This window comes from Alligator sinensis, unplaced genomic scaffold (genome assembly GCF_000455745.1).
Source record: "Alligator sinensis unplaced genomic scaffold, ASM45574v1 scaffold87_1, whole genome shotgun sequence".
In the NCBI taxonomy this organism is placed as follows: domain Eukaryota; kingdom Metazoa; phylum Chordata; order Crocodylia; family Alligatoridae; genus Alligator; species Alligator sinensis.
This window is the reverse complement of record NW_005841929.1, coordinates 2,476,038-2,497,225: the sequence shown is the minus strand read 5'-3', so window position 1 is coordinate 2,497,225 and position 21,188 is coordinate 2,476,038. Positions and strand designations below refer to the sequence as shown.

Sequence of the window (21,188 nt, the reverse complement as noted above, 5' to 3'; positions counted from 1 at the left end):
TATTTAGTAGGGAAAGCTTTGAAGTGGTATAGCTGCTTATAGTATAGGCTGGTAAAACTCAGCCTTGGCTACTTTTTAAAATTTGTTTGTTTGTTTTTCCTTGTGGAGTTTTTATTTATTTATTTAAAATCTGGAAGCTACTTTACAGTTGGCATGGTGCTTTGTTTGGTGTCTGTCAGCTGGTTTTGTAACTACCCCATGCTGTGCTTTGGGGGTGGGGATAGTTGTTTATCACTGGTTGATTCAGATGTTTTTCTGTGCAAAAGTATATTCCAAAGCCACGTGCCTCTTATTCTCCTGGGGATTGTACCTGTCACCAGGAGAACATACTGGGTGAAGTGACTCGAGGCAGTATTTCCTAGCTGGTGATGCTAGGAGAAACAAGATGTGGCACTTGTGGGCTGTTCGCATTTTCCCTAAACAAACTTTTTAAGATTCCCTAGTTTAGACTATTACTGAACCCTAACATGATGGGATGAGCCAGCTTTCTCTGCAAGTCCAGTGCTAGCCAGCCTGCCTTTTCGTGCTGTTCCTTTGGGGATTAGCAAATTGACAAAAGCAGTGGAAAAGGGTGTGAGAGAGACTTCAATAGCAGGTGCAATTTTCACAGACCTTTGGCATGGAATGTAGCAGTGAGCAGACACATGCGCTAGGGATCTCCTGTCCCTGTCACTATTTAACATGGGCAAACAGATCAGTATTTCATCACGCATGTACAACAAACAAAACTCTCTTTCAGCTGAAGTCATGAGGGGGATGGTTCTAATAAAGGGATGTTGACACATTTGCTAAGGCCAAAATCCAACTGACCCTGCAACTGTCCTAAACAAGTGCTCGAATGTTGGTGCTTATTTCTTTAATTAGTGCCAAGAAGCAATTGCCCACGACCAGTTTCACAAAACTGTTTCAGAGTTTATATGGGGTGGGGAGTGTAAGAAGTGACATACTGAAATTCCCGGGGCTGTAGGCATTCAGTACACGCTGGCCAGCAGCCAAGCTGAAAGGGATTTTGGCATGGCACTAACAAAAATCTAGTTTTCTTTCGGGTCCTGTGACAGCTCTTGCTTGCAGCACAACCCCAACACTGGAACATGCATGAAACGGGTTCATTTTGGGGTTGGAGCTTGTTTACATTTGAAAAGTCTTTTTTGAGTTGAACAAAAGGTATAAACTTAAAGTGCAGTAGCTATTTCAGAACAGCACCCTGTATAGCTAAATCCTGAAGGAAACTTTTGGGATTTTGGGGGGGTTTTTTTGCATGGAAAAAATGCTGTTTATTTATCCCAAAGTACATAAGCTGAAGAAACCCTGAGAAATGTGTAATAAGCTTTAAAAAGGGAACTTGGATTATACTGCTTGCCATCACTTGCCCCATTCCCTGAAAGGCCAGCTGGTAAGAGGTATTGCTAGCTTGGGACTTGCTAGAGTCACTGAAAAGAATCTTGGAAAGATGAGGCTGGGAGGGATCTCAGGAGGTCATCTAGGTCAACCACCCTCTGCTCAAGGCAGAACTGTTGTTGCCCAAACCATCTCATCCAAGTGTTTCTCTAATTTGCTCTTAAGTTTCAAGACTAGAGAAGCCACAGCCTTTCCTGTTCTTAACCATTCTTAGACTGAATATTAGGAAATATTACTGTCACTAAGTGACAGTTTAAGACTCTTACTGCTTGTCCTGTGCCGTGCAGACGCAGAACAACTGAAGGATGGTTATAAAGAGAGAGGTAATCGTATATTTAAAGATGATAAAATTTCCTCTTTCAGTCTGTCTTCTCCAGACTAAATGATCCCAGTTCTTCCAATTCCTTTAAATGTACAGTTCCTAGACCTTTCATTTTTGTTACAGTCTGCTGGATTCTTGCCAGTTTGTGTATATCAGTGGTTCTCTACCTTTCTGGACTCAACACCCCTCCATAACTTGTGTGAATTGAGTGGCACTCAATTTCAAAAACTAACTTACATATTACAGTGCTTACCTCCTTGCAGAGGGTTAGGGAGTAGAGGTCAGGGATTGGCCAAGCAGGGACAAGCCTGAGACCTGCATATTTCTTTGGCACCCTGGTCTACATCCTCTTATGTACAGTGCCCTAAACGGGACACCCACCCTTGTGGGTAACACTCCTGTTAATATAACCCAGTACGCAATTGACTTATTTTGTAATAAGAGCACACTAACTTTTTCAACTTGCAGTCCATTATAACCCTCAGGTCACTTTCTTCTGTGGTGTAGTCTAGGCAGTCATTCCTCAGTTTGGTATTTGAACTGGTTACAGGAGCATGTGTTAGTAGATGGCTTTCAGTCTCCAGTACTTCCAGCAAAATGCCACAATTCTGACTTATTAAATTTTAATTGCAGTGCTTTTAACAATTTTGGAGAGGCCCCTCTAGGACGTTAGCCTCTTAGTAAGGGCTAAGGGCATTTTATACATGTGCTGCATGAGAGGGGGTGCTTTAATTAGAGCATCTCTGAGAGCTGCTGTAATTAAAGTGCCTGAAGTGTCATGTGTATCAGTATCCCCGTGCTGAAAAATGGTGGTGGAGGCACTTTAACTAAAGCTTGTTGAATGCCTCAACATGGTGTGGCTGGCATGGGGTCCCTGGCAACAGCACTGAGCTTCCCTGCCCTGCTGTGCTGCAGAGGCCCCCTGGGGGAGGGCAGCAGGGTGGGGAGCCCCAAGCCCACAGTGGGCATCCTGCATCTGCCCCTGCCTTGCATAGATGGGTTGAATCCAGGTAGGTTCTCTCCCTGAGCCCTGCCAATAAGAAGGCTTGGGATCATTCACATCCACTGTCACAGACCTACTGAGTACTGTGTCCAGTTTTGGGTCGCCCATTACAGAAACTCCTCCCTATCCCCAAGATGGAATCTTGGTCACAGCTGAGACCATGCTGGGTGCTGAAGGACCTCAACAGCTCTGCAGATTGCTCTGCCACCTGTCATCAATGTCAAATTCACTTTGTGCTTATATGTTATAGGATATAAATTGAACCTTTGTAATTGATTCAACATGTCAGGCCCACTAGTGGAGTGGAGGCAGTATTCTAATGAGAAGTCCAGCTTTCTTCCCACTTGCGTGAGGTTGCTGTGACTAGTAGGTGTTCTCTCTGGACTTTAAGGGCACTTATACAGGTGACAGACCTATGCTTCCACATGTGCTAATTAGCATGTGTTGGAGCAGACTCGATTACTTGAGTCTGCTGGAGCATTCTAATTAGCATGCTCCAGCAGCCTCCGTGTCACACGTATTTAGTGTCCCTGCGTTTCCAAATGGTGGCGGGGGTGCTTTAACAAAAGCTTGTCAAACAAGCTTTAGTTAACGTGCCCGCACTGCCATTTTGAAGCATTGGATGCTGAATACACGTGATGCTGCATGCACTTTTAATTAGAGCAGCTCACAGGTGGGGGGGCATGGGCCCCTGGGTCCACCAGGCTGCACCCATTGGCAGGAGCCCCCCACCTGCCCCTGGACTGTGGAGATTTCCAGACTTGGCGAGGCCAGGGCTGATGCCATGTTCCTCTGGCTGCTGGGTGAGCATGGCTCACTGGAGCTGCAGCATGGAAATGGGATCAGGCCCTGGTCTGGTCGGATCTGGGACACTCCTCAGTCCGGGGCACATGGGGTAGGGGGCAGGGCAGGGGCTGGCAGGGGTGCGGTAGATCCTGGGGTGCCGTTTAGATCCAAAAAGTGATCTTCACCATAAGGTTGGAGACCACTGCTCTAAGTATTGGTTGCAACAAAAACCTTGTTAAACAGCAACAAAACCTTGTCAAACAGACATGATGATACATTTTGTTTAAAGTGTCTAAAGGCTAATTGACCTCTCCAGTTTTCCACAGCAATGCTAGGTATTTTTGGTTGAATGTCCTATAAGTGTATTGGTGATTGTTCCAGGTTTAGGATTTAGACAAGCGTTTATAGAACTAGATGTTGACCGTAACCTATCTAGGTCAGCACTGATTCTCCAGCTTCACCAATTCCTGCCCCCAAATCTAAGTGTTGAACATGTATGCAGAAGCTAATAATATGCTAGTCAAGCCCCAGTACATTTAAGGGAACAGTTTCAGTCTTCTGCTGTATCCTCTAGCATCTGCAGTTGGTTTTCGACATGCAGGTAGAACCAGTTCTCACATTTTAACACTTGCCTACTCTGAATTTTGCTCTGTGCTTGTTGGGTCTTCACAGTCATGGGAGAAGTGGAAAAATTGTAGGAAAGTGTAGAGCTGGAAGGGACCTCAGGAGGTAATCTATTCTAATCTCCTGCTCAAGGCAGGATCATCCATGTCTAAAACATGGTAGTCAAGTTTCTGCCTAAGCTACTCTTGAAAGTTTTCAAGGATGAAGAGTCTACCACTTCTCTGGGTAGCCTGTTCTGACACATAATCACCCTTTTAGGGAGAGAGTTCTTCTTGATATCCAACCTAAATTATACCTGTTACAATTTCAGACCACTGTTCGTAGTCTTGTCCACTCTTGCTTTAGAGAAAAGGCCATCTCTATTCTCTCTAAGTGTCTTAAGGTATTTGAAGACTTACTGAATTCCTTCCTCAGTCTTCTTTGACAGAATAATCCTATTTCTTTAAGTCTTTCTTCATAAATTGGGTTTCCCAGGCCTCTAATTGTTTTCGTTGCTTTGCACTGGACTGTCACCTGTTCTTCTTGAGGCGTGATACCAAAAACTGGACATTGTACTCTAGGTAAGGCATCATTGGTGCCAAATAGAGTAGAAAGATCACTTCCCTGGATTTGAAAAATGATGTTTCTGTTGATACAATCCAGTGTTATGGGCAGGTACTTGCTTCCCCACTGCAGAGCTAAGTTGGGGTCCTGATGTCAATAACAGAGTTGAGCAGCCAGCAATATACTCTCTAGCTCTGTACATCAGGGGATAATATTTCACATGGACCTTGGCCTTTATCAGTTTAGTGTTTCCTGGCAACATGTGATGGAATCTTTTTGCTACGTAGCACATTTGTGGGCTCTCTGTAGTCAGTCTACTGAACAAAAGTGTGAATTAAATTAAATGGAAAGGCAGAAATTAGATGCCACATAAACAAGCTAAATGATGCCTTGTCTCCACAGGCTCGTTTTGTCAATTCTTGCTATCCTTACCGTAAGAAACTTGGCACTACTTTATTGACTTTTATTGTGCAGAATATTGTAGTGAGAAGTAAATCCCGGTCTTGAAGAAATATGCATTTACATGTATGGGGGGAAGACTTTTTTTATATTCAGGTTTATTACCTGAGGGAGTTAAAAAATTTGTCGGTACCAAAAAAAGAAAAGTCTGAAAATTGGCTAAATATTTATATTATAAATTTGAAATGAAGTTGGATATGATGCATCATATTCACTCAAATAGAAGACAACCACCCAATAATTAGATTCTGTACCTGGAAAATTATAGCAAACTTGTACATTTTCCATATATAGGATCTAATTATTGGAGGTGTGCTTTGAGTTTGTTTCCCTATAGCAGGGAGAACAAATCTGTGGGGGAGGTAGCCCTTTGCTCTCTGCTTCCCCTCAACGTTTTCCCTTGACAGCACCTTCCCCGTCTCCTTATTGTCAGACCCTGCTCTCCCTGAGCACATGAAAGTGAGGAGCAAATTTGAAAACAATAACCTTGAAATTAAACATGGCTGTAGCAATTTGCATATAGTACCTATGTACTTGGTTTATGCAGAATTGATGCATGTTCCCTTTTTTGGAAACCGCTGCAAGTTTTAGTACAGGTATGTCATAAACACACTTGAGTAGCAGTTTGACACCTGCTTATGTAGACACACTCAGTTTGTGCTACATGTGCTCTTTACTGCGGCGTTGACAAATTAGCTCTGCAGTAAAGTGTCACTGTCTACACATGCGCCCCTATTAAGGTGCAGTAAATTAATTTACTATCCTACGGCAGAGTTCAGTGCACCGAAATGCATGGGTAGGTGATGACTGGGGCTGGTTGGGGACTGAGGATGCTATAGTGCAGGGATTGCCGACAGCTGGCCCCACACTGGAGTACCCTTATACCCCAGCCAGCCCCTCTGCAGCATGCTGAGCTATGGCAGTACAGCTCTGGGCTGGCAGCTTCCCCTGCCCCGCCCCCCGGGTCTTCTGCCAGTTGGGGCCGCTTCACCCCAGTTCAACATGCTGTGGTCCCAGATATCAGCGCAGCACCTGGGAACAGTAAACTCTGGCACAAACTGCACCAGAGTTTATTGCTATGTGCTAATTGCATGTATAGATATTAGTCCAAAGCCAAAGGCTTCTGATTTACTGCACAGTTCATTGGACTGGGCCTCACCAGAGTCCACAGCATTTCATGCCATGGTGACCCCACACCTCAGTACTGCTTGGTGTGTGTTCCAGATACCCGCACAAAGGAGCCATGTGCCAGTTGGCGCCCCATCCAGGACTGGAACTGCGTGTTCTTGTCACAAGTCCAGGGATGCTCCAAAAATGTATCTGCAGATGAGGCACAGGGCAACCTGGTCTGGCTTCATCTCTTGGAGGGTGGAGCCCCACTAATCATGTGCATCAGGCTGAGAGAAGGGGCAACGGGTTCTGGGTAAGCTGTGCACAATGTGATCTCACCTTGACATGAAATAGAGTTGGCAGTGACTGTGCTTAATAGGCATTTTTTATGTCTTATTCAGATAAGCTACACTAATCTGTTCTTGTGGTAGCATGTTTGCCTAATGTGGGCCATGTGTTTTTGCAGTCATGCTCAGTCTTGGCTGCATTTAATCAACTTCATAGTTGGTTTCCATCGATGAGCACATGCTGCTTTTGGCAGCAGCTTAATGATAGGCAGTGTTTTTAGTGAGATTTCCTTGTATGCAATTATAAGATAAAGGGCGCTTTTTCCCTATGTCAGTTGCAGGGATGGAGAGGGGAAGGAGGGACAGGAACCTCATCTTGTATTCAAGTATATACTTCCTATTTCAGCAATAGATATGGAAAAGTGAAAGCAATTAACATAATGTTTAAATGCACTAAATTGTTTAATGCAGTGGGCGCAAGCCTTTTTAGCAAGTCTGTCACAAATTAGCCCCACACCCTCTCTGCGTGCCACTGATCTGCTTCTTCTGCCCGATCTGCTTCTTCTGCCCGATCTGCTTCTTCTGCCCGATCTGCTGTTTCCTGCCATAACTTGCTGTGCCGCCTGTCCCCTCCCCTATCTAGTGCATGTTCCTCACAGGTTGCCCTTGCTATTTGTGGCATATGCTGCAAATGACCCACCACTGTTTTAATAGATGGCTTTCAAAATGTAACTGGCAGAGATTCTCGAGCGTGAGGGTGTATCAAATGTTGTCCTCCAATGACTGATTTTTAGCCTAAAGGTACTTTTATTAATGATCTGGAAGAAAATACAGGATCATTGCAGGTGAAACTTATGCAGAGATGGGAATTGTCAATGAAAAAACACCAGCTCTTTTATACAGAATGATTTTTAGGTCCTGCTGTAAACTGGGTACAATTAAGCAACTTCTCAATACAGCCAAATGTGAGGTAATATATCCAGGAATTTCACAGGGTTGAGGACTGTATTCTAGAGAAAAGTGACTGAATTAAGTTAGGGTAGACAGCTGAAAGAAGAGGGTCCCTCAGTGCAGTACAGTAGCTATAACATCTGCTGTACTCCCTGTATAAACAAGTAGGAGTATGGAATTAATATACTGCTCCATACAGCTTTGGGTGAAGACTTGTTGGTACATGGCCTGTCATAAGCTGAAAACTTGTAGAGTTCAGAAAACTGAGTCTAGAGCTGGAAAATGTTGGAAAAATGGGGCTTATGGAGTTTCTTCAATTAGTCTTATCAATGAAGTTTAAAAGGGAACAACATGATCTAGAATAACAAGCTAAATGTCTTCTAAGTTACAGCAAAGTACAACAAGATCCAGTGTTTTGAAGCTGAAAACTCAAACAGGAAATAAAGTTTAAGTTGATACCAATAATAATTGGTCAAATGTTTGTATAAAAGGATATGTTAGACTGTTCATTAGGGCTGTGTGAAATTTCACCAAGTGTTTAGTTTCAAAGCTGTTTCAACGTGTTTCAAGCTGAAAACAGAGAAATGGAAACAAAACAAAAAGCATTGAAACACCTTTGAAACAAAATGGGGGCACTTGAAACATTTTGAGTTTCGAAGAAGCCTGGTGGTGGGAGGCAGGGGAGAGCCAGGGCTGTGCTCTGAGCAGCTCTGCAGCCCCATGAAGCGCAGTCCTGGCTCTCCCTGCTTCCTGCTGCCAGGCTGCGGTCTGTGCCAGCTGTGCCTGCCTCCTGCCATGGGCTGTGCTCTGATCATCTCCACCAGCCCCGTGGAGCACAGTGCTGGCTCTGCCTGCTTTCCACCACTGGGCTGCACTCTGTGGGGCTGGTGGAGCAGATCAGAGTGCAGCACCAGCTCTGTCTGCCTCCCACCTCTGGGCTGTGCTCCAGTTGGCTCCGCCAGCCCCATGAAGTGCAGCTAGGAGGTGGACAGAGCCAGCACTGCACTGTGCCTCCCACCGCCAGGCTGAGCTCCATGGGGCTGGTGGAGCTGATTGGAGTGCAGCCTGGCAGTGAGAGGTGGGCAGAGCCAGGGCTGCACTCTGCCTCCCGTGGCTGGGCTGAGCTCCATGGAGCCCAGTGCTGGGCGCAGGCTGCGCCCAGTGCCAGTCCCAGGTGGCAGCGGCAGCCTCCTGTCATCTGGCGCAGATCCAGGGGCCCACACCCCTGGGAGGAGTCTGGCATAGCCCCACAGCCCTCCTGGGGGTGCGGGCCCCTGGATCTGTGCCTGGATGACAGACAGGAGTCTGCTACTGCTACCTGGGGCCAGTGGCAGCATCTGTCTTCCCCGGTGCTGGGTGTGGGCTGTGTCCAGCGCAGGTCCCAGGCAGCAGCAGCCTCCTGTCATCTGGCGCAGATCCAGGGGCCCACACCCCTGGGAGGAGTCCGGCATAGCCCTGAAGCCCTCCCGGGGCTGTGAGCTTCCGGATCTGCCTGCTGGATGACAGGAGGCTGCCACTGCCAGCAAATTTTGCTTTCAAGACTTTGAGGTGCAGTTTCTGAGAAACCTCTGCACCTATCTCCTTGAAACTTGGCAGGCTTCATGCCCTTAGAAGGGGCTACCATTCCTGCAATTTACATCCGAATCAGGCAACAAATGACAACGTTTTTAGGCATTTTCATGATTTCTCATTATAGCCTATGGGCGAAAGAAGTTGAAACAGCGAAACAGTTTTGACGAACTGAAACGGGACAGTGTTTCAGAACTAAATGGAACAACGAACCGAAACGCTGTCCCTTCAAAACGGCAAAATAGACGCCGAAATGAAACGGTGTTTCTTACAGCCCTACTGTTCATAACTTCAAGACACAAAATCAAAATTGGATATCAGTAATGCAGTCACAGATCGTTAGCCTTGAGGCAAGAAATCTCTGTAGCTTTCTTTGTAATGCCTGAAGGACACAAAAGGTTTAGCTTTCTTTTGCTTTACCTCCTACTAAGCAACGAGTGGTGTGAAGGTTGTTTTTTTGTTTTTTCTTTTTCCCTTCTGCCTCTAGACTGTTACCTTGGAAGTAGAGTCCCTGATGATACAGAGGATTTGTAATAAGCAAACCAGACTCTTAATTACCCATATCATTATTTTCTGAAATTGGAAAGCCAAAATGTATCTAATTTGCTGTCTCTATAATCTCTTCCTAATTATAATGTGACAGAATATTGCTATTGTTGATGCCTTTCTCCTTTTTATGACTGAGAGTACATAAAAGGATATTTTTTACTAATTGAAAGTTCAGACTCCTTGTTTTTCTGCCTGCACTTACTCTTACCCATGGTCTCTGGGGATCAGGTGTTTCCTGTGACTAATATTTGAATCTTGCCAAGAACATGGTCAGATGGTTTGGTTCCTTTCCTTAATGGATCCCTATTTTTAGGCAGTACTCAGACTAGTGTCCAGATTCAGGATGGCCAAGGTTCTTACTGGAGCATCTTGAAGTTCAGCAGATGTGAGCAAGCAGCACACTCTTTTTTTATAGAACAGTCCAGCGGTCATACTTTGCAACTAAACAGTAGAGTGAAAACTTAAGTTTACCTAACCTGTACTGATGTCTGAAGCCGAAGACTTGAAACTTGAAGCTCATATTGGTTTATCCTGGGCTACCGGAATTCCAAACCTCATGTGGCATGAAGATAGGGACCTAGAGGGACTGAAACATAGGGTAGGAGACTGGGCTACTTAGCTTGATATCTTGTTTTGTGCTTCTAGTAAAATGCACAAATTTATACAATAGCACTGTTTTTCCAGACTCTTGTGCTTGCTTCCTTCACCCTGGGGAACACCGAAAAAAGAATCCAAGTCTGTTTCAAAGATGGGACTTGCATACAATTATTTCTTGTCTCAAACTTTTGACTTCTCCTCTGTGCGGTACAGTAGACTGTCTCAGTTGCTAGCTTGTGTGATAAGCAAAATACGCCGCCTTTCACTGTCTGTTTCTATATGATTTCTTTTCTTTTTTTTTTCTTTTAGAGCTGTAAGGAATTCAACTGCAATGAAGAACCACCTCAGGAAGATGAAGGGTTCATGGGCATGTCCCCTCTTTTACAAGCCCACCATGCCATGGAGAAAATGGAGGAATTTGTGTGCAAGGTAAGAGGTATAAAAAAAGCTGTTTAAATCTGTTGTCAGAGTGAAGCTAAGAGCCATGTGTCTTAAGTAACTGCATCAATAGTAAGTGGGGCACAGCAGGTGCACAAAGTTGATAACCAAAGGTCACTGTGATAGCAGCTAACGTGGTTGTTGTGGATCACCTTCTGCCATAAATAAACACATTGTTAAGCACGGGACAATAGGGATGACATCTCTAAAATGAGAGGCTAAAGCTGATGGCATGACTGGGGAGCCTCCCTTTTGGGGAACATCTGTGAGTACACACAGAGTAATAGCACTCTGCATCCAGTGTTTCCAGTTCACGACACTTTCATTTACAAGGTCAGCTTTTTCCAGACTCCTTTAGACTTGCAAATGTTTGCTTCCATAGTGCCATTTGTCTCCATAGAAGGATAGGGTTAGTCTGCTACCTAAATAGAAGAGTAGTTATGTTATGTAAATAGCACTGGCCTAGACTCACTTCTCTTAAAGCTGTAGGGCCCAGTCTGTGTTAGCCTGATAGACAACCTGAATTTGGGGTTGAGAGGAGAGCTGCCCTGATGAACAGAACAACTGTGTTATAACAAATCATTTATAACATACCTCTGTTTTTAACAATCCCAACAAAAACACATCCCATCCACCCCCACTGTGATGATGCAGCACATTTGCTAACACGAGTATACTAAACACCCTATTTTAATTAACTTTTTTTTTCTCCCAGTCCCATGGCAGTTTGATATAATGAGGCTGTACTGGTGGGGGGGGGTTGCTGTTGATTCTACAAATTCCTGTTTGTCACTGTTTGACTTAGGATTGCATATCCCTCCCTACAAACCTTCAAGAACCTGTCTGAAAATTTTCTTTTGTGCTTTCTCTAGAACGAGATTGTCACAGAATCATGCAGATTCAGTGAGCAGCAGAGCAGAACAGCAAAAATTTAAATAAAAAGCATCTTTTGGGGTTCTTGCCTGAGCTGGCTAAATGTAAGAATTGTCATCTTTTCGAAGGAGAATGACAGTACAGCCAGGCTTTTAACATTTCTACTCTCACTGTCAAGATGGAAATGTGAATCCAACAGTTTAAAATTCTTCAAAATTACATGATTCTCTTAGTTCTGACAAGCTTCTCTGGCTCATCCTCCCCAGCCAGGCAGGCAGATCCAAGGAATGTGGCATCTGTAGATGGAGCTTCTCACAAAACCCCAATACCTGGCAGGGCTGGCAGTAAAACCAACTTTAAGATATGCATCTTGTTCTGTGCTATGCTGAAGTGTAGCTGAAGAGCAGCTACAAATACAGTTGTTTTCCTTTGGGACCTTCTGCCTGAGTAGGTGCACCTGCAGGATGGACTACAACAGAGTTGGAAATGGCCAGTTGGCTTTCTGCTTGGGCTGGGAATTCTGGAAAGAGATCCCATTACTTGACATTCTGTCTACATCCTCTAACTTACAGGTGTGGGAGGGCCGATGGCGAGTCATCCCCCATGATGTTCTGCCTGACTGGCTAAAAGACAATGACTATTTGTTGCATGGACATAGACCACCAATGCCCTCCTTCCGAGCTTGCTTTAAGAGTATCTTCAGAATACACACAGAGACGGGGAACATCTGGACACATCTCCTAGGTATTTCCATCATGCTACGAAGCCTGTAGTTACTGTTTTTTTATTCTGCCTATTGTAAGGGGTGGGGGACTTAACTTGCAGATGAGTTTAGACAGGATTATCCTTCTAGTGGTGATATGCTGGATAGGGTTGAAGGCATCATTTGTTAAAAATCTGCCACCAAAGTTTAGGGAAGACAGAAGCTGGGGTTTTTTTCTTTCCTTTTTCCCTTTGCTGCAAACTCACCAATGATGGATACCACCTCACCTTTCCCTGGGGCCCACAAACTTCTGGAAAGTATATTTCTTGCCTTTGGAGTGTATTAAATGTTGGAGAATTCCCAACTTTCAAAAAACCTATTGGGGGAAGGATGTCTTATGCTCCCCTTCTCCTGCCCCATTTTTCTAATTGTACTAATAAAAACCTTTGCAGTACTCTAACTGTGTGTGGAGGATTTGGGAACAAAGCATGAATATTTTGAGCATATGCACTTTTGTCTGACAAATGTAGTTGCCTTCCTGTTTGGTTGTAGTTTAAATAACTTTTCTTTTAGTGACAGAACAAGGTTTACCTACTTGGTTTACCTACTTTCCTCCATATGCACTGTATATCAGAGTAAAGAAACATTTTATGGGAGTGTTAAAGTAGTAGCACTTCAGTATATTTCAAAGAGAAGTGGATGCAGTTGTCAGACCTGCTAGTGCCATTCTGCATTTTGAAGGGAAGATGCACAACTCTCTCTTCCTCCCTTGGAAATGTTTTGATGTCTCTACAAGACTTTTCCATTCCCTGTCAAACTGGGAGTGAGTGTCTGGCTAGAAAATCAAACTTCAGGCTCCCACATATCAATACAAAAAATGTCCATTTGCTTCACTCAGATTGTATGCAGGTACTGCTCTTACCCTGCTAGAAACATCTGAAATATGACACTTGCAAAAGGGCAACTTTCCAAGTATCTTTGGGCTGAGTACCCTCCTCCTATCCCCCAGGGCTCCATTATCATGCTGTGGGTAGAAGTTTACTGACCACAAATGTAATCTTTAAATTGGCATTGCAGTGACCATATTCCACCAACCCTCCAGCTGAGCTTGGGAGGACAAAACCAGCATTACGCTCCTCCAGCTGATGAGTGCACAGCTGTATTCTTTGGCAAACCATTTAACCTTCAGAATGTACCACAGCAGCAAATTTTGCAGGATTACTGATCTGTGGAACTAAGTGGGCTGAGCTTGCTTGCAGCAGTTTATAAAAGGTCCTGGATGTACCTGGAAAACCAGAAACAATAGTATTTTCACTTCTAGCTCAAGCTGCTTCCTGGGTGATAGTGGGTTTTTTCAAACGAATGTCAGAGTCTGGGGAATGTGGGAGAATGTTCTAAGAGGGCCAGAATATCTGCTTTCCAAACTCTTCTGTGGGGGTGGAGGAAGCAGTGGATGGGATTTCACTTGCCATCAAGGCTTTCTTACTATTAAATTATCAGTGGTAAAACAGACTTACTATGCTACTGATAGGTACTGTAGCATATCCCAGACACCTCTAAAACAAATGAAAATAGGGTGTATTTGTAAAGGGGGTACAGGCACACATCTGTAACACATAAGTGGTAGTCAGATACATGGCTGGATCAGAGTTGGTGGAAATGTAGTATTATGATGGTCTCTTCCTTTGACATTTTCCCCCATTTCTTTCAATCTAGCTCCATAAAATACAGCTTTCAAAGTGCATGTGTCTGTGTTCATTTTTTCCCTACCTCAGGTTGCGTGTTCTTCCTCTGCCTGGGGATCTTCTACATGTTTCGACCAAACATGTCCTTTGTAGCACCTGTGCAAGAGAAAGTGGTTGTGGGATTGTTCTTCTTGGGAGCCATCCTCTGCCTTTCTTTCTCATGGCTCTTCCACACAGTTTACTGCCATTCAGAAGGTGTATCCCGGCTCTTCTCCAAGTAAGTATTAGAGATGTAGGTTGGGTAGAAAACAGTTGGGTTGAAACATGTGATTGGGATTTGAGCTCTGCTATAGGAGCTGCATTTCTAGCAGAGACACTTTTGGTCAGTGAGGTTGTGTGCAGTTCCTTCCAGCCCAACATTCCCTAAAAGTACCAAAAGTATCAAAACCAGATTTTTCAGCCTTGTGTGAAAGACGGCTGTGAAAAGTGAAATATTTAGGCAGACTAGATTCTAAATCTTTGGGCATAAAACTGCTCTCTTGCAGTAATTTGAAGAGGGAGGGGGAGCTGCTCCTCTGTGCTGCATAGCACCTGTTACATTGTTGGCATGGAGCAGTTACAAGCCTGTGGTGACTCAGATGCAACAAAACCACCCAGATTTTATTTCTACTTCAAGTAGAAACCAACCCTTTTGGCAGATGTGCCACAAAGGGCGTGCAGGGCATACCAAGTGCAACTGCTATCCCCTTGCCTTACCTGCTCTGTTGCTCTGCTTTCTGCTCCCTGCCCTATTTGTTAGTTTCTTGCTGCCTCTGATCTTCCACATGCCCCACACAGGCTGCATGTGACTGGCATGCTATGGGTTGGCCACCCCTGCACTGTAGGATCATGCATCTGTAGCACTTGGAGTGTACCAGCTGCTGGATGTCCCTGAACAGCAGCAGCAGCTCTTCTTCCCCTTCTCCCTCTGAAGCTGCTTCAAGCAAACAGTTTGCCCATGCTTCTTAATGTAGCTTTTTGCCTTTCCATTTTTCTCTAATTTCGGTTTACCTCGGCCATTAATGGCCAGGCTGGCTCTGTTCTAAAGAGGAGGTATGTTTTTTTTGCTCCTGCTCTGGCTCGGTGCTAAGAACCGTTTTTGTGTTGAAGTCACCTCAGTTGATGGCAGTCAAAAATCACTTCTTAGGCGGTCAGTCAGTAAAACCTTTATGGTTAGTTTGTTCCCAGCCACTCCAACAAATCTGGAAGGTTCATATTCTCTCTCTGTACCATAGTTGGACCCATAAAGTTTATTAGGAGATGCCTTTTTGTGCTTGAGGGAAACTTTTTCCTGTAAGTCCTTACTCTATTCCTTCTCTTTCCCAAAAGAAAAGCTGAAGGGCTGTTAGGTGCATGCTTCATACCTTTTGGTCTGTGGAATACCAGCTGTGGAGAACTGCACATATCTGAGTATTCAAAATGGTCTTATTGACTACATGGCTATTCAGTTGAATTCTGCGGTAGGAGGCAGGATCTCCACAGGTGATTCATTCCTTGAACAAGAATTGCTGCAAAGGAAAAACCCCATTTTGCAAGGGAAAATGGACTCCTTAAAATAAGCAGCAGAGCACTTGGGTACAAGAATTTTGGGGGTTTGCAGTCTACAGCAGATATGTTTTGTCTCCTATTCTAGGCTGGATTACTCTGGCATAGCACTTCTCATTATGGGCAGTTTTGTTCCATGGCTCTACTATTCCTTCTACTGCAACCCTCAGCCCTGTTTCATCTACTTGATTGTGATTTGCGTCTTGGGCATTGCCGCCATAATAGTTTCTCAGTGGGACATGTTTGCAACCCCTCAGTACCGGGGCGTGCGGGCAGGTAAGAATCTAAGCCATTTTTTTTCTTACTTGACTTGTCTGTCCTTCTTATTGAACCATTCATTACAGACCCTCTTTACAGACCCTGACTGTCAGGAGAGTGTGCACTGCCAAGTTATGTCTGGGAATATGATTAACACCACTCGTGGACACTGAACTTGGTATATTTTCATAAGACATGTTGGCTTTGAGTTTGGCCCTCTGGGTACTATGTTAAGGGAATCTGAAGGGGTGGGGGGAGGGGCAGCGAGCAGGATGGCAGAGGTACCAAAGTATTTGCAGCTTTCTCTAATAACTTTTTTATCCTTTTCTGCAAAATAGATCTTAGGGAAAGGTCATTCTGAGTTTGTATATGCTTCTAGTCCTGCTTGCTCTGCAGACATTGTAGGTAATCCTGAGTGCAGTTGAGCAACTGTCCTGAGAGATTTTGTATGTTGTTTGCATGTGCCCTTGGTCCTTCTGACTGGGGTGAAGCAGAATGCTGATGATTAATGCTGCTTCAGTACTCTGAAGTGGTGAGTTGAGGGAGACCTGCAGACTTTGAGGTCAGCTAGATTTCTTACCAGTCCATGTTTCCTATCTGTTAGATGTATAAAACTGGTGTGTGTTCCTAGGTACTGTTTTTTATGTCTGGGAAAGCCGAGTTATCAAACCCAGTAAGGAATTCAACCTTCGAAACAAACCATACGGCAGATGTAACTTCCCATTTTATTATCCACATCTCAGAGTTCTAGAAAACAGTATTATTTCAAACAGCCAAGGTCTGTTCTCAAGTTACAGAGAGAGATCAGCCTCAGCTGCTGCTGCTTTGCTCATTCCTGGGATTGCCTGCATGGTGTATTGTACTGGTCACTTCCATTTTCTTGTCACTCTCCACCATGATCTTTCAGTAGCAGAAGAGCCTTTTATGGGATTTAGGCGCCATCTACAGCCCAGGAGCTTTAATCTGCTTGAAAAGAATTCTTAACCCTCAAGTTGACATACGCATTGCCTGGATGTAGAGACACTAAAGTGAAGTGAGACGCAACCTGTTATATAGTGAGTGGAGCTGCTGATCATTTAACTGCTGTATAAAGGACCTTTGCATATTCATGAACAGTTTGACAACATAAGCTTGCTGCCTTGCGTGGGACATTCTGCTTCAACTGCTCCATCTTGTACCTCTATTGGGGATATTGATTTTGCTGTTCATTGCTGTTCATTGCCATGACCAAACCTGACTCTCCCCCATTTTCCTTGCTTCGTAGGAGTATTTCTGGGTCTGGGTCTTAGTGGCGTCATCCCCACCCTGCACTTTGTCATCTCGGAGGGGCTACTGAAGGCGGCCACAATGGGGCAGATCGGTTGGCTGGCACTAATGGCGTGCCTGTACATTACTGGTGCTGCGCTGTATGCTGCTCGCATTCCAGAGAGATTCTTCCCTGGCAAGTGTGATATCTGGGTGAGTCTGGATTCAGAAACTGGCACATCAGCTTGTTATACTGAGGGCTGGAGTACTTGTTATGCTTTTTTTTTTCTCCAGCTCCAGCAACTAAAACTGGTGCAAAAGCTGCTCTTTGAGACTTCCTTATCTGGTCAAGATGAGTGTGCTAGACTATTGGAAAGCCAACAATGTATTGTTAGTTGAATTCCTTCTTTTGAAGGTATGCTGTGGTACTGTATCATTCCACTAAGGTTCTGACAGGTGCCTGTCACTTCCCCAAGTTTTCCAGGGAGACTGTAAATTGATATTTCGCACAGAAGCTATCTAAGCCTATTGCCTGTATTGGCACTTCTTCCTTCAAACTGGGAAATGCACCCTGTTGTTTCACTTCCTCATGCTTTCTACTCTGCTGTACTCAAATCATGTTCTCCATCACTTGCTCATATCCTAGATTTGAAGTTACCAAACTTCAGACTTTAATATTAAAAAAGACACTTGTTTACTCAACTTCTGCCCAGCTTCCTCTGCGGTAGAGAACAACCAGGACAGTTTTTTTTCTGAAAATCAACTGGTGAGATTATGCCCAGGACCAGAAGAGTTCCAGTACCTATCCACTTGTGTAAGGTTGGCCATGTCACTAGCCCCAGCAGGCATTGTATCGATCCGGGTCTAAGAAACATTTAAGGCCTTTGTCCTGGGAACTGGAAACGACTTGGTGTGATACTAAAGATGGATGTGACAGAATGGTTTATAGCACATTGGAACATGATTAACTCACAGTAAGCAATTCTAGTACTTGTACTTAAGGAGATACTTCCCCTGGTCTCAGCATGCGCGGCTGACAAAGGAGACAGTTTTCTCTTTCTCTAATTAATGAGATGATAGGGATGGGCTTTATGAGACTTTGCATTGCATAGCCCAGCAAGTTGATAAGATCCTGTTGCTGCATGCCATTGTGCTTCAGCCTAACATGTGGCTGTGTAGAAAAAGGGGTGGCATTGGAACTCCAAATATTTCTATCTGAATGGTGATGTTTTGTTTCCACAGTTCCACTCCCATCAGCTGTTTCACATCTTTGTAGTGGCTGGAGCCTTTGTGCATTTCCATGGTGTGTCGAACCTTCAAGAGTTCCGCTTCACAGTTGGAGGAGGCTGCACAGAGGAGGAACAGATGCAGTAAAACCAGCCTTCTGTCCAGGGTCAAAACCAAAATGGGACCACAAGTGTGGTTGAAGCTAACTAGCTAGTGAAGTGAATACCTAAGAATCTGAGCTTTGCCTACTTGGGCACGGAAGCTTTGTGGGGATTCTGACTAACAAAGAAATGTATACCTCAAACAATGGAGTGTGAATCAATTTGAACACCAGGAAATTCTTAAACCCTAACTTTATTCTTGGGATCTACAGATCAAGCTACAGAGGACCCTTTCCGAATCGGCTTCTGTTCAATGCCATATTTATTTGTAGAAGATGGGTGGGACAGCTTAGCATTTTTCTTTTTAAAATCTAGAATAAGAAGATTTATAGCCTCTTCAAGGGGTGGGGGGGGTTGATTTTAGATTATGCTCTTTTGGGAGAAAAAAATTGTAAATAAGATTTCTAACTTTGTGTTTAAATTAAAAAAAAAATTTATATAAATGTTTTAAACAAATGGGGTTGGGGAGAAAAGGGTTTTGTAGAGAATGCAACTTGCAAGTACCACACACTGTTTCAATTTTGCACAAAACAAGTGCAAGAGGACCAGGTAAAATCCCCAGGAGTGAGACATGTGGGTCCTGCTGACTGTGCCCAGTCTATGCCAGCTTCAAGGAAATCTGGGATTCTGGCTGGAATTTGGAGCAGGCTCAGTAATATTTTATACAAGGGTTGCAGCAGGCTCAGTAATGTGCACAAAGGTTGGAAAAGATCAGATGCCTACATTTTAATCGAGCTCTTGTTGAAGTCAGTGTTAGTAAGTTTAGCTACTCAAGGAACTGGAATACATCTGAGCCCTGTCCAGCTATATGGGACAGTTGTCTTCTATGCTATTTGGCTTCTGTGGGTTTTTTGGATTAAGGACTTGAAACCTAATTTGCAGGGGTTCTTGCCACGTGAAGCAAAATGCTATGGGATAAGTGTGTGATATAGTAAACAAATTGACTCCATGGGTGCCTGTCTGTGTGGAAAGGTTTCTGTTGGCTAGTTTTCTGGTGACCACTCATGGATCTGCTCTGGTGGGATTTTTTTATTTTGTCTGAATATGTAGGAGTCATGCTTGTCAAAGAGTTATCAGCTGTCTGGTTAGTAGACTGTGGGAGCAAAGGTATGGGGTGAAGGATGGGCTGCTGCAGGTAAAGGAGCAACACCTTCACATGTGCAGAGCTCCCTGTGCTTGTGGGATCTTGTGGGCTTTTTAAATCTGCAAGAAGCCCTGCTCACTGCCCGCTTTCCAGGTCCAGTCACAGTAACAGTCACAGTTCTGGAACTATTGGCTTTTTTTTAACTCGAAGAAAAATGAAATGACTTTGGAGCAGACACATACCAGTCCCTCTGTTAGGGTGGTGTAGCTTGACCTCTGGCCCTCAGTCAGAAGCCAGGGCAGATTGTTGGAGAATCTTCTTAAGTCTTAGGATGAAATGGTTCTTGTAGTTTAAGGGTCAGCTGTTTCATGTAATGAATGTCAAATTGCTGAAAATTCAAACCAATTACCTCATACTTAGATGAGCTAACTGGCTCCTAAAATGTTGTTGTGGTTCACAAAGCAATAGGAATAGAACACTGTTCAAAAAAATGTTTTAAGGGTGAAAGTTCAAATTGGCAAGTAAAAACCTTGGATTGCAGAGATTTGACTAACAAGCACTTCTGGGATCCTAGGATATCAATGGATATGTTTTAAGGGGTTATTTTTTCTTAATGGGGTTGATTAGAAGTGGGATGCCTTGATTACTTACACCGTTCCTCAATATTTCCTACAAAAAGGAAGTCAAAATTAAAGACTGGCTATAAAAGAGGTGCTGCATTGGAGCTTGTAGGAAGGGCATGTTCTCAATAGGATCACCATACTGGCCAACAATAAGATAGGAGGAAACATTTTTGTCATGCACTAGTGTCATGCTGAACTGAAATAGAGCAGTATTAACTTAATACCTTTCCTGAAAGAGGGCTAATCGGCATCGGAGCCTATAAGGGAGATTCATGGGGCTACCTAGCAGCACGTGTGCTCTGCCACTTGAGAAAGCAGTGGTACATATCAGAATCAGACTTGTTCTGTAAAGCACTTTGGGGTACCTCTGTATCAATACCAGCAGAAGTGGCAGGTTCCATCCTGGCTCATCCCATGCTCACTCCCTGAAGGGACATTGTGACCTGGTCCTACACAGCACAGAACTATTACGAAAACACAATAGTCCACCTGCTATTCTTAACCCAGTCAGTCCCTCCCTCTGTCTAAAAAGTTTGTGTGTTCCAATAAAGAACAGCCTAGCTGTGCACTTTTTTTCTGTAGTGCTTGCTGAGAACTCTTCCCAGGTTGGCGCCTGAATGCCTTACTCTCAGCAGTCAGAGGCTTGCTTGCTCTGTGTGCAGGTTATTGCCATAGAATAGTTAGGACTTACAGCTTCTTTCCTTCCCCATTAAATAGTGGCCTTGTTCAGTATTTTCTTTTTAAAATTGCTTACTATTGGAAGCAATGAAGCACATTCTGGGGTTTTTGATGGTTGGGGTTTGTGGTGATGGTTCCATGTGAGATGGGATCTCATTACTTGCTGTATTCTTAACTTCTGCTAATAAAAGAACCAAATGGAATATTGACTCGGTTTGGCTCTTTATTCCTGCACTGTACCGAATTGGAAGAGTAGTCAATTTTTCTTTCTTCCCCTCACTTAATGGCCAAGTAGCCATTATATTACTGATGGGTCTGCTGGCCAAGAAGCCAAATCAAAGCCTGGAGACATTTCATTAGTGCTTGGAACTAGGCTGGGTGGTAAATGGTGAACACCAGAAAAGAAGGTAAATGCTGGTGAGAGGTCTAAC

General features: G+C 44.1%; 1 protein-coding gene across 4 annotated transcripts in view; it reads left to right on the top strand.

The window, feature by feature from the left end:
- The window catches only part of ADIPOR2 (adiponectin receptor 2), a 51,284-nt gene extending 30,320 nt beyond the window's left edge, over nt 1–20,964 (top strand). For 2 of the 4 annotated variants that reach the window (XM_006019442.2, XM_014517884.2), the window contains exons 3-8: nt 10,508–10,627; nt 12,082–12,253; nt 13,988–14,174; nt 15,570–15,757; nt 17,004–17,197; nt 18,227–18,364. In XM_006019442.2, coding sequence (XP_006019504.1) covers nt 10,508–10,627; nt 12,082–12,253; nt 13,988–14,174; nt 15,570–15,757; nt 17,004–17,197; nt 18,227–18,358 — 993 coding nt within the window. In that variant the 3' untranslated portion in view covers nt 18,359–18,364. Of the gene's footprint in view, nt 1–10,507; nt 10,628–12,081; nt 12,254–13,987; nt 14,175–15,569; nt 15,758–17,003; nt 17,198–17,278; nt 17,400–18,226 lie in introns of all 4 variants that reach the window. The other 2 variants (XM_025198793.1, XM_025198792.1) reach the window with 2 other exon arrangements.
- The last annotated feature ends 224 nt before the right edge of the window (nt 20,965–21,188 follow it).